The sequence below is a fragment of the Hipposideros armiger genome, unplaced genomic scaffold (genome assembly GCF_001890085.2).
Source record: "Hipposideros armiger isolate ML-2016 unplaced genomic scaffold, ASM189008v1 scaffold_63, whole genome shotgun sequence".
Taxonomy (NCBI): Eukaryota; Metazoa; Chordata; class Mammalia; order Chiroptera; family Hipposideridae; genus Hipposideros; species Hipposideros armiger.
Window position 1 is genome coordinate 1,025,461 of NW_017731413.1, and position 19,669 is coordinate 1,045,129.

The 19,669-nt window shown below is 35.0% G+C and overlaps 2 protein-coding genes across 9 annotated transcripts in view; one reads left to right on the forward strand and one right to left on the reverse strand.

Moving 5' to 3' along the window:
- Nucleotides 1-19,669, forward strand: part of ANKS1B (ankyrin repeat and sterile alpha motif domain containing 1B) — a 985,090-nt gene that overhangs the window by 225,077 nt on the left and 740,344 nt on the right. For all 8 annotated transcript variants that reach the window (XM_019641719.1, XM_019641710.1, XM_019641706.1 and 5 more), the window contains one exon: nt 4,659-4,802. In XM_019641719.1, coding sequence (XP_019497264.1) covers nt 4,659-4,802 — 144 coding nt within the window. The remainder of the gene's footprint in view (nt 1-4,658; nt 4,803-19,669) is intronic.
- On the reverse strand, nt 9,603-11,208 carry GARIN6 (golgi associated RAB2 interactor family member 6). Its single transcript, XM_019641674.1, is given in 3 exon segments — nt 9,603-9,716; nt 10,593-10,734; nt 10,736-11,208. Coding segments are annotated over 3 exon segments (729 nt in total).

Genomic DNA, 19,669 nt, shown 5'->3' on the forward strand with positions numbered 1-19,669 from the left:
TTGACCAATGGGGATGAAAGGGTTTCTGTGGGATCATAACTGGCCCTTGATCCTTTTCCTGAACTGCATGCATTTTAACTGCATTGACTTAAGAATTTTAGAGTGAAAAAAATAATTTAAAGGCCATCATGATAAACTGTCCCATAACACAGAAATTCCTTGATGGACATTCTGAACATCTTGAACATCTATTGTCCCTTTGAAGAGCTCTAGTAATTAGGAACTTCCTTTCATAGTGTGGTAGAAAGATTATAAAACCTAGAGTCAGAGGAAATTGGATTATAATCTGGACTCATTTGTAGGATGATCTTGCAAAATGAGTAACATTGAGAGCCTTAGTTTCTTCACTTGTACAATAAAGACAATCCCTACCCTACTTTATTTGGCAATTTTATAGCTGAAAACATTTTCTAAACTATAAAGCACCATTATAGACAGTTGTGGCATAATTATGTTTATATATAACATATAAGTATATGTTATGTATAGTGCTATTAATATATAGAATATATAATGATTATAATATATGAAATATATAAACATTAATGTTTTATATAAAACATGAAAAATATACACAATAATATAATATATAATTATGATATAATATAATACATACTATTATAATATATTAAACTATTTAAATAAAAAATTACATATTTCCATATAATATAATTTTTATATTATATGTAGATATCACTTCACAGGGGAATCCCATTTCTTTAATGGTAGATTAATGTAATTATTCCAAAAGTATTTTTCTTTGAGGTCAAATTTGTTTCCCCATGGTATTTATATACTATTATGCCATTTACTCTTTGAAACACTGTAGAACTGGTCCAATATTTCTTCTGCATAATTACTATGTGTTAACCAAGAAAGCTAATAGGCTCAAACTTGATGTAAATTCAGGTTTATAATCTATGGAAGAATTTACTGACATCTGGAACTTTAGGAATACAGTTGGACCTCAAGTACAAAGTTTAAAAGTCACTTGAAATAAAGGAAACTGAGTTTGTATGCTTATGGGTCTTCTTTCCCATATGTAATTGAAGATTATATTTAATTTGATATTTCCCAGGCATCTTTAATTGTAAAGCAATGAGGTAGAAAATTATAGTTTTATGCAGCAAATTTATATACCGTCTTTAGGGGGCAGTACTAAACCACTGATAGATTTTGTTAGTTCTGCTAATGCTATTGGCAATGGCTAATATAAAAATTAAAATAACAATAATGAGATTTGCAATGCAATTATATACACCCCTTACTATTAGTAAAATTTTCTAAGTAGTCAAATGAAAATGATAGTTTGAAATTCATTCAATAATCCATTCAACAAATATTCAATTCTGTTATGTACATGTTGTAAGAGATACGAGTATGAATAGGCAATATTTGCTTTCAGATCACGTAACTAGGATAAGTAAGCAATACTTTGTGTGTGTGTGTGTGTGTGTGTGTGTGTGTGTGTGTGTGTGTCCATGCCTCTTTCAGGATAAAGATAATAATAAAAATAGCAATATTTATTGATTATTTTTTATGTGCCAATTACTCTCAAACAATTTTATCCTCATACAGCCATATCAAGTAGGAATGATTGTTATGTCTACTTTGCAGATAAGGAAACTGAGGATTAATTAGATTATGTGATTTGCTCAGTCACACAGTTTGCAAGTAGCAGAGCCAGAACTTAAATCACACTCAAAATGTAGGCTAATAAGTAGGAGAGTTGGAACCTGAATCCAGAACAAATTTTAGAATCTAAACTTTTAATCAGTAAATGTTATACAAGGGAGTAAGAAGGAAGACATGATTAAAAACATGGAGCACGATTAGGAAAGGTGAACAATTCCATTTGGGGTGAACAATTCCAAATGGGGTGAGTATAATAGAGTAAGAAAAAGGCTGAAAAATGGTTTGCCCAAAGAACCTTGAAGTTAGATTCACGAATCTGGATATTATTTGCTGTGCAGTGAGAAGTAATTGGTGATTTACAAGCACGGAAGTGACATACACGGAGTTTTTCTTTGGGGAGGAGAGTCAAAGGAAGAAAAGAACTGATTAATCTATGAAATGTTGATAATTCTCATCCAAGTACGTAATGATTTATAGTGCGATGTCAACCATGATGTGTCAAACCAATAACTGATCATGAGTTGGTGAAGAAGATGCCTATTTGATCATGCTATTCATTTTTGTAGATAGTATTGATCAAACATACAGATGCTCTTGCTAATAATATATATTAAGATTTTAGACATCCCAAGATTTTTTTCACCCAGATGATCTGTAGGATCAAAAGTCCCAGTGATTATCACCTTGTACTGATTTGAGAAATGTATGCTTATGAAAATTATTAGCTATGGACCAAACTACAGAAATTTTCACTGGCTATCACAGGTAGCAAAATGCTTTTGCTAGTATCATCATGTGGTAGAAATATATTAACAAATATATATTTTCATTTTAAACCACAGTTGGATTAGCTTGGTTGTTCAACACACACCTGTTACAGGTTATTGTGCTGAATGAGAGGCAATGTTACACAGTAATTAATGGGGTAAGCTCTCCACTCAGAAAGTCTGGGTTGGAATCCTTTCCCTGTCACTTACCAGCTCTGTAACCTTGGGTTTTACTTGACCTCTCTGTGCCTTAGTTTAGTATGTGCCTCAAGGGCTGGTTGTGTGAATTTAAATTATGAATTATAGTGCTCAGTAGATTGTAGCTATTATTATTATTATATCTTTAGACGTAAATGATTGGGGGACTGTTTAACTTCGTAGTTTCTTAGTTATTGGAAATTGATAAAGGGAGATTTAAGATATGAATGCTAAAAGCAGTCTTATAAAGTCTTACATTCTATTTCTAAAATCAAGTACTTTTTGGAGGAAGTGGGTGTTATTTACAATTCAACATGTAAAATATCTTTACTAACTTCAGTAATAAAGATCTATCAGTATGTGTTAAACACTACATTCTGAAGATTTTTAGACAAACCTACTGTCTTATTTTTTTCTAAAAAAATTCTCTCTGCTGAGCATTCAGTAGACTCTTTGAATATGGAATTTTTCTTTATTCTGGCAAAATTTCTTGCATTATTTCTTTGATAATTTCCTACCATCTTTACATCGACCTCTTAGTTTGTTCCCCTGGTTTTCTTAACTTGTAACTTCTTTTCACCTTCAGTTCTATGTTCTGGGAAGTTTCCTCAAACTTATTCTCCAACTCTTCTATTGGATTTAATATATTTATTTGTTTTGTAGTATTCTGTTCTTGTTTCAGGGATGCAAATATCTTCTTTCTCTCTGAGGATACTATTTATTTATAACTCTTTTTCTCTATATTTATTTTTGGTCTCTGTTAAAGGCTTCCTTCAAATATGGGGTGATCTTTGAGTTCTTGTCAAATTTAACTAAAAAATTAGAAACTGTATGTGGGTGGAGTTTGTTGAGAGTTGGGCTTCATAATAGGCGTTAAGATATAAACCCCCACCATTTTCCTAGGTCCTTATAGATCTTTTTCATTAGGAAGTTGATTTATGCAAAGAGGAATATTTCTAGTCTCCTACTTGGAGGATATAAACCTAGCTGCCATATTCTCTAAGGTAAATGTGGGAAGGTACTGGGGTGGGTTGAGAATCTTCATTTACTACATAGATATTCACTTAATTCCTTTGTTTTTAGAGAGATGCCCTTCTGCTCATTGTACACGGACTCTTAGAATTCATAGCCGCTTTGCTTCAACCTCGCAAGAGAGGAAACCTCCAGTTTCTTGTCAGGTGGTAAAGGTTTAGTGTCCTGGCTGGGTGATATAAAGGAGATGGGCTAGAGGCCTGTCTCTAATATATAGTTTCCATCTGGTTTTAGCCCCACTTGCACCTACACCTGCACAGGTCGTCAGTCTCTTCAATTGTTAAGTCCCTTGGAGGATGCTGAGTCATGAACAGGCCTGTTTCTTATTCTTCCCTCTTGTAGGCACTTTGATTTCAATTTTCTCAAATTTGCTAAATCAGGTAATTTCAACCCATCTGTTTATCATTATCTGCAAGCTTTCTTGACATTGCTCATCCACTAACATCTCTCCTATTTTTGTTGGCCTTATGGTTTCGACCATTTTTACAAACCGTTTGCTGTCATTTTAGTGGGGTTTTGGAAGTAGCAAAAGTAAATATGTATGTTCGACAAGGAAGTCCTATGATTATATATCAGGGGTAATACTTTTAAAATTATATATATATATATATATATATATATATATATAATTTTATGATTTTTTTTTTAAAGAAGACTACCTTTTTGGTGACATTGTGAAAACAATGGGCTTTTTAGCAATTTCTATTTTAATAAAGTATTTTCATGCTATTCTTCTGGTTGCATTTATAAATCATAAGATTTTTCTCATTTGTTGCTGTTCAACTATTTTCTTTAGTCAACTTTGTATCTCAGTCTTTCTCACGCATTGTTTTCACTTTCTATTTAAAATTGAATTACACAAGTTTTTTGGCTGATTCACATGGCAAAACCACATAACTATGGCTAGAATTAAGCTGACTTTTGCTTGCTAACATACACCATATGAAATTTATGCAATTTAATTGATGTTCAGATATGTAAATAACATTGATATAATATATTGGTATAATATAAATTTAATTTCAGAGAACTTCATCTACAATAAATTTGTCACCAGGAGAAGTGGAAGAAGAAGATGATGATGAAAACACATGTGGGCCCTCAGGACTCTGGGAAGCATTAACTCCTTGTAATGGATGTAGGAACCTTGGCTTCCCTATTCTTGCACAGGTAATGGTTTGCTTTTCTTAAGGTACAATAAAACATAAAAATGGTTGCCTAAGTTTTTAAGTAAATTCCCCCCCCCACCCTGAAAATCTAATTAGTATCTTGTTTATTTTGTGATTTTTCTTCAGTTAAGGTCAGTAACATATTGATATGACTTGCTGTACATATATGCTTAAGCAAACACATACTTTACGTAATTTTACTTGGTTGTTTTAGTTTGGTCATGATGCTAGTTACAGAAATATTGACCTGTTAATGAGGTTTTAATATTTGTGATCCCAAAATATTTTATTTTAAAGAATACTATTTTGAAATTAAATCACAATTCATATTAAAATAATAATAAATGGTTTATAAAGAAACATAATAGGGCTCTTTAAAAGCATAGTTAGTGATTTTTTTTCTTAGCACAGTGGAACATAGTAGAATAATGTGTGCCATTGAGGGTTATACAGTACAATCCAAAAAGGAGACCAGAACACTAAAACTTTGACCACAATTTTGAAACCATTTCACTACTCATTGTCAATTTTATTTCTATTGTATCATCTTCATTTCTTGTTGTGTGCTATGGACAACAAGCCCTTAAAGAAGTTTCAGAAATAAGTAAAATAAGCCAAACAGAGAAAATTTGAAGCTGTAATGATATTTCTACGCAAACATGAAAAAGCACTTAATATAAAAAAAAAATGTAATAGCAAAGGTATTTATGTGTCACTCCATCGAGCATGGGTGGAAAAAAACAGTGTAGGACAGGAAATCATTCACAGTAATTGTCTGGAATAGTGTTGTATCTCAAAAAATATTAGTTTCTGTTTTGCAACAAATGTGAAGCAATTGTGTCTGAGAAACCATTTTTCATGTCTATGTCACAATTTGGTCATAGCCACTCAAATTCTTATATGAATTTATTGTGGAGAAGTAAATAGGATAATCAAATCAGCATATAGTACTTAAAGAATCGCTTCACCTTAATATGAACTATTTATATGACTTTAAGACAATTTATCTTAACCATTACTCAACTGTGAGTTTCATAAAGGTAGAGTATGTATTGCTCATCATCTATGGCCTAAGGCCAACATAGATCCAGGTATATTGTCAGAATTCAGTAGTAGTTGAATGAATCAGTGAACAAATGTATATATTTTATGGTTTCATTTCTTCACTTAACAGTGGTTTTTACATATGGCATTTTACCTCAAGCATATAGGAGAAAGGAAATTAAGAAACATTTGTTTTATTTTGGTAATATTCCCTCATCTGCTTAACAGTTTACCAATAATTGAATGCTTTTATCTATATTTTTTGTTTCAAAAATTAACATCTTTGTATTTTATATTTTTAAAAATATGATTCTTGGAAAGTGTTAGGGATCTAAGCCATCAATAATATGTGACTATGTTATTCTCTACCACTTCACTAACATTTACTTTTTTGAAAAACTTTATTTATTAGACTTAGCAGTAGGATTTGTAGTAACTTGCTTTTGGTTTAAAATTTTTAAATAATATTAGATATTTTTCTTTGGCTATTTTTCTGTGAAGATTGGTATTGCTTCAATAAATATTGAATGTTAATATTTTAGTTACATTTAAAATGTACTATGTACATTTTAGTTACATTTGCTACAAAATGCTTCCCAGTCTGCAGCTTTTTTTCTCTGAATTTGTATGTGTGTATGAGTGTATGTCATGTAATTTTTTTTAAACTATCAAATTCATTAACCATCTTAGTCTTATTTTTGTTTAATTCACATCATCTAGAATTCCTTTTAACAAATTCCAAATATGGCTATATATATATTTTTTATTTGTTGATATCTAGTTTTTTAATGACTTTCCATTGGACAATACTAACACATTATACATTATATTTCATCCTGTTTGGTTTGTATTTTCTTCTGAAATCTCTTATTTCCATTTTCCTATTTTTAAGACCATATAACTCAGTTTTGATATTTTTATATAAAATATGTGGAAGAAATCATTATTGCATTAAAATTATTAGCTAACATGATTGCTTGCTTTTAAAAATTTTATATTTTATAATTGTCAAGTTTTAAAAGAATTCTTTTTGGGATTGTTACTGCATTAGATCTATAAATTTACTTGAGATGCAGTATACTTTTAAAAAAATTAATTGATTAATAAATTAATTTGTTTGTTTGTTTTTTTGGCTGAGCCATCCTGCCACCTGTTGGTAGCTCAGCGGCAGCTCAGCAGCAGCTCAGCTTGGGCCAGGAATTGAACTGCTGTTGCTCAGAGCTCAAGTGAGCTCTTAACCAGCTGAGCCACTCGGCTGGCCCCTTTTTTATTTTTTTACTGTATTTAATCTAATAAATCAAGATTGGAATCCTTTTACCATTGTTCTCACCTAGTCATCTTTTACAAATGTTCTCAATTTGTTGAAGGACTCGCCTTTAAAATTTATTTGCATATATATATATATATATATATATGCATATATATATATATATATATATATATACACACACACAAAATAAAATTGTTTAATGTGTGATGGTACAAAACTATAAAAATAATTTTACATTTTATAATTGAATTTATGCACAAAAGTTGATTCCTTTAATACAGTTTAATACAGTTGTTATGAGCTGGAGGTATTATATCAAATGTAGCTTTATCTCACAACTTGCAACAGCTTTGAACTCAGGATTTTCTAGGCATATAATTTTATTTATGATATTTTAAGAAAACTTTTTATTTTGAAGCCTCTTGTTTTTCGGATCTGAAATATTTTGGGAGTCTATTAAAAATCATTAAGCTATAAACACTATGTATGTAGGCCTTCATTAAAAAAAAAACAACGCTACCTCACAGTTTGGTACAGGAGACTTTGATATCAGTAGAATTAGTGCAGAGCTATGCAAATTTCTATATGCCCAGATTTGTTGGTTTGGAATATATTATATTTATTTCACATTTATAACCCTTAACTTACTTGGATCCAGCAAGCATGTATCACATTTCTTCTATATTCAAAGCATAGTGCTAAGCTTCAGAAATATGAGGATTCTGGAAATACAGACTTAATTGGGAGCCAGGTTACCTATACATTCCGGTCCTGGGTCATAAAAATATGTGATGTATCACTTTTAAACTCTTAAGTAGATTTTTTACTTAGAAAATTATCTTATACTGCAAAATTATCTTATACTTCTAAGATTAACTTGCAGTTTTTGTCTAGATTTTTAATTGATCTTATATTCAGGTTTTATCTAACCTTTTGTGTTTTTCTAGTTTTTCTATGGCATTTTATCTTTTCAGTGTGATTACATTATTGAAGCTTTTATAAGAAGCAATTTTTTCAAATTAAAATTTAGAATTTAAATACATACCATGTTTCCCCGAAAATAAGACCAGGTCTTATATTAATTTTTGCTCCAGCAATCTACATTTATTTATTTATTCATGTACAGAAATCTACATTTATTCAAACAGTCATGTCTGGCTGATGATCTTAACTGGGGCTTTTGTTTGGGGTAGGGCTTATATTACAAGCATCCTGAAAAATCATGCTAGGGCTTATTTTCCAGTTAGGTCTTATTTTTGGGGAAACATGGCTAACATCAGGGGATTATAAAGGTTTATATAATATGTTGGGTACTTTAGTATAATTTCAAAGCAGTTAAATAAAATTTAAGTTGGGCAAAGAATTAGAAGAGAAATCAGGAATGAAAAGATTGGGAAAATGAAGCCCTTTCTAGAAAGTATAATTAAACTCAAATTTGTTTTTCAACATTATTGTCAATAATAATCACTATCATTTATACAGTGCCTACTAAGTGCCAGATATTTCACACATATCATCTTTAATTCTTAAAATAACTATTTAAAGAAGGAGCAGGTAACCTACTCAAGGTCCTAGTTAGCGTTAAAATTGGTACCAACTATGTCATATTGCTTTCCCAGCTTCATTTATATCCCCTGCTTCCTATTGGTTGCTTCTGTCCCTGGTATATATCTTAGAAATTTTGGAATTTTCTTTGACTAATAAATGTAGATCATAAATGGACAACGATCTTTGAGTGCAATCTTTAACATTTTATTCTTGTCATCTCTTCATTTAATCACAAATATCAAGTTAAGGGAAAGTTAAAGATAGTTCAGAGCCTAATATTCAATTGCCATTAGTTTTATGACTGCCCTTTCCTGTTAATAGAGCATTATGTTATTAGAGCAGGGAATCTGAGTTGAATTTTATTATGGTAGATGACATTGCTTTCCTACAGTCTTGAATGAGATGTCTGCTTTGCCCCATGGGCACTACGAAGGTGCGAGGCTGTTCTCTGAAGAGTATGTCCTGCTGGGTGGAGACCCTCCCGCTTTCATCCTGTTCCCTCACATGCAGCCTTCACTCTGCAAGGTTGAGCTAAGGGGTCCCGATTACTGAGGCTTTAGCTGTTATTGCAACAGGCCTGTCAGTAGTCTCTGCTCCTGCATTCGCCATACTCCTGCTGCCTCCTGGGGAGAAGCCAGCAGCTCTTACTAATGTGCTGGAAGTACCCGCTGAGGACTTGCAACCCTTCTAACAACAGTATTAAAACACATTGAAAGCACCCACTTTGGCCATGCTGGCTGCGCTTCTTCCTGGTCAGTGAAGGCTGCTCCTGCTAGTGTTTGTTTCTCTTCCAAGTCTGCAGCCACGTGCATGGCACCTGCGGTCGTGCCTATTGTCACCGCTGCTGCTGCCGCCACACCTTTTGGATCAGGCACTGTGGGCTTTGTGACTGAAGTATGTGAACTCTTGAATATGGTACATGTGGGAGCCATGTTGAATTCATTCCTCCCCAACGTCAACGTAATAGGTGGCCCCAGATATGTCAGGGTTCATGTGAAAGTTCCTGATGCTGACTTGATCTTGCGCTATTCCATAGAAATGAAAGGCGTTTTCCTAGGAGGAAGACAACATAAGTGAACTAAGAAAGCGAGACCAGAAAGGTCTGCTCCCTTCCATACCTATAGCTAAACAAGGGCTGATAAGAAGAAATTGAGGTCTCAAGTCCAAGCTCTCGTTTAATGCAGAAACCCCCTCTATAGTGTTTCCACAATGACCACAATGATCATTCCAGTTTTGCTTGAGCAGTTCCAGTGCCAGAGAGTGCCCAATCATAACTCATCATTGAATATCCTCATACACTTTTAAAAATATACTTGTGTTAGTGCTTCTGCTGGTAAAGCAGTATGCACTTTAATGCTTGATAGCTACTAACAAATTGTGTACATGCATACAAGCACATTGCACGGCCACTGACACATACAAAACTCAGTACATGGCAGTCATGGAGAGACGTTATGTCCCACAACATAGCCTACCCAGGTCGGAAGAGTCTATGTTTAAGAATCAGGGGCCAGCCGAGTGGCTCAGTTGGTTAAGAGCTCTCTCAAGAGTTTGAGCTCTGAGCAACAGCATTTCGATTGCCGGCCCGAGCTGAGCAGCCACTGGGCTGCCAACAGGTGGCAAGATGGCTCAGCTTAAAAAAAAAAAATCAATTGGATGATCACGATGCTGCAGAGGCAATTCAATATTGATATGAAATGAATTGCTAACAGCTAAGGCACATCTGAAATACAGCCTGGGGAACACTTGGAAGAAGCACTGGAATCTCCCCAATGTGGTATGGCCGCCCAGTGGAGGCTCATTTGGCCCTGAGCACCTCTAAATGCTATGCAATTTTAGGTGAGCCTCAGTACCAAAAGCTCTGCAGGACATTTGCTGCTCTTCCAAACCCCCCTGACTCCATCTTCTGGAGACCCTGCAAAGACTTACCTCTGGGCTCTTGTCTTCTTCCCCAAACCCAGTTATGTCCAGTGTGTCCCCAACTGGAATGGCCCAGGCACCACTGCAAGCATCCACCAGTGGTCTCAGGATGTAAATGAGGTTTTCCCAGTGAAAAAAAAAGATCTCTTGTATCTGAACGGGAACACAGCTGAAGGTAAAAAGAGTGGCCAGTGGCAAGCTTCAGGTGGAGCAGTTGTTTCATACTGTTGTGGATGCATATCTTTACAAACTTCAAAGGAAGCAGCCTGGTTAGCTCTAAGACCTGTGTAGGCTTGTTGCCTGTTTCCTGGGTAGCAGGGCCATATCTGTTATAGCCATCAGAGACAGCAGCTGGTTGGGCCAGCAGCATGACACCAGGCAGTGTGAGGTGGGGGCTGGTGTGCACGAAGCCCACTGTCACCATTCGGGCACGGTGGTGCACGTCCAACACTTCTCCTCTTTGGCTGACCTGAATCAAGTCGCTCTCAAACATTGGTGCATACTTGAATATAGTATACGCCCCCTTGTACAGCTGTCGCTGCAGTTTCCCCATGGAGGTGCTGAACGTGCCCATGGCAGGGCTGCTTTTGGCTGTGTAATACGGTAACACAGACTGGCCATCCATGACTCTCTTTTATCAAGGCAGCTCCTAGGGGCTCCTCCACACATTGCTTACCACGCCTTACAAAGCATCCTGTTCCCCAGATCACTCCAGCAGGTGGTCTTCTGCCGGCTTTTTTGTCTCCTAGGGGCTCCTCCACACATTGCTTACCAGCCTTACAAAGCATCCTGTTCCCCAGATCACTCCAGCAGGTGGTCTTCTGCCGGCTTTTTTGTCTCTGAGTGGCTGAGGACAGGGTGGGGGCGTTGATTACCAACTGCTAGGTGTTAAGAGACAATTGCTCCTGGACCAGACTGTGCCCTGACTAAAACATGGAGCTGTCAGGGTGTGCAGGTACATGTGGACCCCAGTAGATGTCAGGGTACACAGAAGTCCAGGTGCACAGATACTGCTGTTATCTCGGGGGACACTTCCTTTTGACCCAGACACATCGGTTCACGACAGCCCCTTCTTTTTGATTCAGCAACTCCAAATCCCATTGCTTGTCTCTTCTGGAAATCGAAGCCTCCACCTAGGCCTAAACCACCCTGCGGGACAGCTTTTATCCTCTCCTGCCCATTGTGACCTGTTCCCATTACACACCCCTTTGCCTCTGTTGCTCAACAGCCCCTCCCTCAGAGCAGGGACACTGTCCCTTCCACTTCACCCACCTCCCTCACCACACCGCTCTGCCTGCCACAGCTCAGCAGACCACCCTTCCTCCTAGGGCCCTCGTCTAAAAATCTTAACACATACTGGCAAATTGCTTTCAACAAGGGTTAGGCAAATTTTGTGTTAGGTATGCTTTACACATACTCTCTTATCCATCACTTCTAACTGTAAACAATTAGAATTAATTGTAGACCATTTACCTTAAAATAGAGAAGTGGACAAGTTGGTAATCAGGTTAGTACAGGATGTTTATCAAAGTTTATTGTATCAAAAAAGACAATAACCAAAAATAATATCTTACAATATGGGTTTGGTTAAATAAATTATAGAGCTTCCTATGATAGAATATTCTGTGTCTCTAAAAATGATTATATAGCTCATATTTATTGAAATGAAAAGGTATCCCTGACTTTTAAAGAAGAGGAGCAGTTTCAAACTAGCATTATATGCAGGGTCCGATTTCTGTAACATCATCTGTGTGTGTGTTTGGGTTGGAAAGTGTGTTCAGTGAAATGTTTAAAGTGCTTATCTGGATGTTGTAATTCTAATTTTCTTCTTTATACTTTGTATTTTTATTAGGATAGTTATTATTTCTATTAACAGGAATAATAAAGCTATTTTTATTAGCAATGTCTATTTTTAGTCATGATAGTTTTTACATTTTGACACCCTCAAATTGCTGCTGAGATTTTGAACCTTTTCCCTCGACATCACTCTGCAGTGAAAAGAGCCTCAAACATCACATTTCTTATACTCTATTCTTTACCCACTACCAGATTGTATGTAAAAAAGTCTGAGAAATTTTGCCAATTATGATAAATGATATCAATTCAATAAAATTAAAATATCTTTATTGGCACAATATACCCAACACACACACACACACACACACACACACACACACACACACACACAGCCCTAGCTTTTGAGTCTTCAGTTTGTTCTATAGGTCAAAACAGACATTTTTCTTCTCTTTATATTGAAATATCTGGTTATTTATGATAATATGAGTATTTTTTCTTTATTTATTGAAAAACGTATTCACCTAACAATAGCAATTCTTACTGGCTTGTTCAAAGTCCTTATATCTTAATTTCTACTTTATGTCTGTATTACTTATAATTAGCAAAAAGTTAGATTTTAATCAAACTAATATTTTAAAGGTATCCACATGGTTTGGTGTTTTTTGAAAGGAGTAGGTAGCATGGACACAGTATAATTTAATTTAGGTGCTTTTAAAAAAATAAAATGGAAATATATTAATACCAATTTTTAAAAAATCACTTTTATGCTATGCACATTTATTACCAGATATTTGTCTTAGGGTTCCATTAGAGCACTGAGTTAATTGCCTTGTCTCCAGGGAAACCAGAAACTATATTACTTGTAGGGCCTATGGATTTTCAGAATTTTTTTCCAATCTAATTGTTAGACCAACAGTAGCAGAACCACTGTGATTTGGCCTGATAACCATTATGTATAGCATTCTGGCAAATATGTCTCTATTTTCATGAATTTGATGAATTTTACCTGAAATTCCTCTACTGTTGGGTTGTCAGAAAAATCATGATGTAATTTTTTTATGTTTTTTGTTGCAAAAATGTGTCATGACTTTTCCAACAACCCGTTATTTAGAAAGCTGTCTTATTAGTATTTGCCTCAATGTTTAAGAAGCCCAGATGTCTAAACAAAAATCTACCTAAACCTGAGATTAAGAAATTCTTATTATGTAAATGCTGCAGCTTTCTGTATGTTTGCCCTTAGAACAGATTTCCATATAAAAAATTAATCATTAGATATTCTTAAAATAAATTTATGCTCCCTCTCCTCTACATTAAAGTTTATGTCATTGGGTAAATCTCTTAATCTCACTGGGCCTTATTTTCATCATCATTGACATTCAGATGATCCTTTGGGTGTATCTTTCAACTCCAGAATAGTTATGGTTCTGTGATAGGGGGTTAATTTTTTTCTTCTCTGTAATAAAACTTTTACATACTTTGGAAATAACTCCAAATAATAATAATGAGTCAAGGAATTATTCAGATATTATCAGCCCTGGGAATTGTGATTCAATACATAGTATCATTTTGTTGCTGAATTTCTTCTTGCTAAAACTTTTTTAAAGAGCCAACATTTGAAATGTAGAAATGACAAAAATGATAGTTCAGTAAGCTGTGCAGGCAGTGGGGGCAGTGCTTAAAACTATGTAATTGAAAATGTGGGTTAAACATTTTAAACAGAATTCAATTAATAATGAACACATGGTGGGCAGATGAACTCCCCCAAAGAGATCCACATCCTCATCTTTACAACCTGTGAATACGTGACCTTACCTGGCAAAAGGGCCTTTGCAGGTGTAATTACGTTAAGGATCCTGAGATGGGGAGAGAGTCCGGATGGTCCAGGTGGGCCCAGTCTAGTCATTGTGGTTCTTATAAGAGAAAGGCAGGAGGGTCAGAGTCAGAAAACGTAGTGTGATGTTGGAAGCAGAGGTTGAAGTGATGCCTCCATGAAGCAAGGAATGAAGTTAGCTGAAAAACAAGGAATGGATTCTTCCCTAGGACCTGCTGAAAGAGCCAGCCCTGCCAACACTTTGATTTTAGCCCACTGAGAATCACTTTGAACTTTTGACAGGCAGAACCATAAGAGAATAAATTTGTGTTGTTTTAAGATACCAAATTTGTGGTAATTTGTCACAGCAGCCCTGGGAACTATACAGATGTTGGTACCTGGAAGTGGGATGCTGCTGTAACAAACACGTTAAAATGTGTAAGTGGCTTTGGGGTTGGGCAGTGGGTAGAGGCTGGAAGAAGAACCTTCAATAGCATGATAGAAAAAACCTAGACTGCCTTGAACAGAAATATGAATCTTCAAGATTCTGCCAGTGAGGGCTCAAAAGGAAGTGATATGGTAGAGAAAACCTATATTATCTTAGAGAATACCTAAATCATCATAGATAGAATGTTGGTAGACATATGAATGTTCAAGATGCTTCTGGTAAGGACGGAGAAGGAGAAGAGGAACATGTTATTGAGAACTGGAGGAGAGGAGATGCTTGTTACGTAGCAGCAGAAAGTCTAGCAGCATTCAGTTCTATAATTATGTGGAAAGCAGGACTAGTAAGTGAGGAACTTGGGTATTTAGCTCAGATTTCCAAGCACAGTTTTGAAGGTGTGGCCTGGTTCCTTTTGTTGTCTATAGCAAAATGTGAGGAGAAAGAGATATATTGAATGAAGCACTTTTAAGCAAAGAGGAACCAGAACTCGATGACTTTGGATTTTTTCAGCCTATCTAGATTGAAAAAAAAGATACTAAAATGTGAGAATCACTGTCAAAGTGTGTTCTGGAGAGAAAGAGAGAAGTGTGGCTGGACAACTTTTTTCTAGTGCCTGAGTAGAATCAAAATATCAGGTTATTCAACCACTTGGAAAGCTTTTTGAAGAGATGAGGTATGTCTCCTAGACCTCCTCATTCATTTTGGCACACTTGAGAGATGGGATTAACCAAGATAAACCTGTGGGGGAGCCTCTTGCTTAATGGAATGAATTCCCTAGACACACATGGAATACCCACACAGTTTTGCAGTTTTGTATATTAGCAGAGACATTGCCAGTTTGGACTGAAAGGAACAGGAAAAAGACAAAAGAAGACTCTTAGCTTCCTAAAGGAATGGACTCTTACAGGCAAACACACTTATGAAACGACTCAGTTGTGAACATATGCAAACCTTTTATGAAACAGGAAGCAAGACTCAGAGGACATGGTTTGAGGGCCCAGAGGGTGGAGTGAGAACTACAAAGGGCTATTGTAGGCCTGAAACCTAGTGGGGTTTGGCCAGCTGGTTTTCTAAATTGCTTATGTTTGTTGACTCACTTTCTTCCTTTTATTTCTCCCTATTTGAATGGTAATATCTACAATTGTTATTCTCAGCTTACCATTGTGTTTTGGGAGCAGATAACTTGTTTTCTAGTTTCAAAGACCCATAGATGGAGAGGAATTTAGTCTCAGGATGAATTATACCTAGAGTTTCACCTATGCCTGATTTAGATGATGAGATTTTAGACTTTTGAGCTGATGAAATCTAGATGAAAGTTTGAGTTCAAGTTGATGTTGTAATAGGTTAACACTGGGGTGATGTTGAGCTGAGGTGAATGGATTTCACATGTGGATGGATATGAATCTTTGGGGAATAGAGGATGGACCATGAGAGACAGAGTAATGCCTCCCTGCCTCCATATATAGCCAGTGTTCTAATCTCTCAAACCTGTGAATATGTTAACTTATATGGCAGATGGGGCTTAACAAATGTGATTAAGGATCTTGAGATGGAGCGATTATCCTGGATTGCCTAGGTGGACCCAATGTAATCAAGGGTCCTTATAATAAGGGAAGTTGATATGGTGAGGAAAACAGGAATTTTAAAATGTTATGCTGCTAGCTTTGAAGATGGAAGGAGCTATGAGCCAGGGGATGCAGGTGGCCTCTTAAAAATGGAAAAGGCAGGAAACCCATCTCTCCTAGAGTTTCCACAAGTAGCCAGTCCTGCTGACACCTCGATTTTAGCCCTGTAGAACTCCTTTCAGACTTCTGATCTCAATAACTATCAGAGAATAAATGAATGCTTTTAGCTTCTCAGTTTGTGGTGACTTGTTACAATGGCTAAAGGACATGAATGCCATGGCTATGGACATTAGGTCAGTAGACATTTAATCTATGACATACTCATTCCAGGGACAGATGCCTGTTGGCTGTATCTAGGCAGAAGGTAGGAGATACAGGCATTTACAGAAGAATGTATTTTATCTTTATCTAGGTTTTTATGATTTTCTCTAAAGCTGTCATTTCTATAACTTTTAAAATAACTGAACTAAAACTTTACTGTTGGAAAGACTCCATTGTGTATATTTTAGGAAAGTTTTATGATAATAATAGTAGTGTTAACAATAATATATAGCATTTACTGAGTGCCAGGCACAGCGATAGGCACTTCACAGTCCTTATCTCACGGTCTCACTTCAATTTTCACTTGACCTTGAGAAAATTGAGCTTCAAGAGATTAAGTCATTTGCCCAAGTTTGCCTATTGTGTTTGATTCAAAACTCATGTGAATGCTTTTCTATGAAACTAAAAAAAGCTTTTTGAAGAGGGCCCAGTTTCTCACAGTAAACTTGTTTGTGAGCTGTCTACTGCCCAGTATTTGTCACTGTAAGCATTTCTTTGTTAAAGAGAATATCAGTAATTATTGATATCGTTCTTGTCAAGTGTGCATTCAATTGATTTATCATTTTTCATTGTGTTTCCAAGGGCAGTTGAGCTGCTGAATATATTTATTGTTTATCCTACAGGTTAAAATATTGATGGCTTCATGAGAACCTTGCTTCATTTAGAATCCTTCCACATGTCCCTATTTTATGCGTTCATACATTTGTTCTAAAAATATTGACTGTTGTATGTAGGATATAAAGCAGAAAACAGTAAAAACATTCTTCATACTCTCATGTTGCTTATAATATTGTGTCAGGTTTTGTGAATTATATACAATAAGAATGATACTACATGGTTTCTGCCCTGATAAGCCTTACAATTTAGTTGCATTGTCTTGACTGCATTTGTTGGCTGTGTAATCTTAGAAAATTAATTTACCCTCTGCTTCCTAGTCTTTAAAATGAGGAGGCTAGTTCCTGTTTATAGGATTGTTATGAAGAGCTTACAATATAAATGCAAATTTCTGTATAAATTCCTTGCTATACAAATGTAAATTGATCTTTTCTGTTCAGTTTTCTTGACCTCTGGAACCAATATGGACAATTTTGGTACAATTCACAGGTTAAAACTATCCTCATATAATAAGTACATTGAATTATCTGTAATATTGATTTGTATGTGCTTAGAAAGTCTGCAAGTGTATATACTATGCTGTTAATAATTGTTATATTTAAGGTTTACTATTCCAGGGGGACTTTTAACTTCCTACTTTGTATACATAAACATTGTTTGAATTATTTAAAACAAGATCTAATTTTTTAAAAGATTTTATATTTTATGGAAACAAATGCAATGAGTTATAAAAAATCATAATGCCTCATTATGTAACTGAATTAATTAATCCCTTATCAGATATATAATTTGCAAATATTTTAACCCATTCTGTAGGTTAGGTTGCCTTTTTGCTCTGTTGATTGTGTCCTTTGATGCACACAAGTTTTTGATTGAGTACAATTCATTTATTTTTGTATTTGTTGCCTGTGCTTTTGACAGGAAATTATTATCAAATCAAATGTCATGAAGATTTCCCCCTATGTTGTCTTCTAAGAGTTGTGTAATTTTAGGTCTTACCTACTGAGCTTTTATTAGAATAATGTCAAATTTAGAGATTGAGTAGGAGAAAACAGGATTTCTACAATAGTGAATCTTCTCACTCAGGAGCACGATATAAATTTCTATGTTTTCAAGTCTTTCTTTGTGTTTTTAAGTAGGTGTATAGTCTTTTTAAAAGTTTATCTACACTTGTTGTTTTTTCCTGATTGTTTCACAATATTTGTTGCTATTGTGAATAGATATTTTTCCAATTGTATTTTCTAACTGGTTGTTGAGTAGATAGGAAATCTGATGACTTTTGTATATTTATCCTACACCCTGTTATCTTATGAAGCACTGTGGTTTATAGAAGTGTTTAAGTTTGTTTTTTAGTTTGGCAATTATATCAGCTGGAAATAATAGTAATCGTGTCTCTGACTTATCAATGTTCATAATAATTTGATTTTTATCTCTTGTAGAATTGGTTGGATCCACCATTACACTGTTGAATAGTGGTAGTGTGGACTTAGCAACTTTATAACCAGAGACTTCCATATTTTTTTTTATTTATTAGTTTCAGGTGTACAAAACAATGTTCTAGTTAGACATTTACATCTCTCATAAAGTGATAACCCCCCTCCCCAATCTACTTACCCCTCTCGCATCATATATAGCTGTTACAATTCCACTGACTCTATTCCCTATGCTGTATTTTACATCCTGTGACTATATATGTATGTGTATATATATACTTATATATATATATATACACACACACACATATACATATATATATATAGATAGATAGATAGATAGATAGATAAATATATTTATAGTTGACATTGATTATTATTCAGCTTCAGGTGTACAGTGTAGTGGTCATACACCTACACCGTCCATGAAGTGGTCTCCCTAATAAGACAAGTGTCCATCGGATACCCTACGTGGTGTCTCTAATATTTCTTTGAAGTTCTCTTCTATATCTGTTCTTTACATGGGTTTTTGGTTTTAGAACATAAGTTTCAGAATCTCAAGTTTCATTTTGGGTGCACTATATATTTAGTTCCTATGATAACAAAGCCTTTTAAGGGTATTACTGAAGTGTCACTTAAAAAATTGTGTTAATTCTCTGGTTATATGGCTGAACATTTCTACATTAAAGTACTGTTTCATAATTATCTATAAATCTTTGATACACATCACAGTACATGCTTCATAGCAGCATTCAATAAACAATGAACGTCACACCCCAGAGTGAACCTTAAGCTTATCTTTTTATGATAAATTTTAGTTTTTACTTGTTAGCTTGGTGGCATTAAATAACATAATTAAATAACTTTAAACAATATTTTCATATTTCTATGTTTTGTTTCATCAACTTTAGGCAGTATCTCTTGACTTCCTACTTTGGAAAATGAAGATATTAGCCCCTATGCCCTTACTATGTGGATAGCTACTTGTAAGAAGTGTTGTAAGACTCTATTTCAAAGCTCATAAAATGAGTTATATTGCA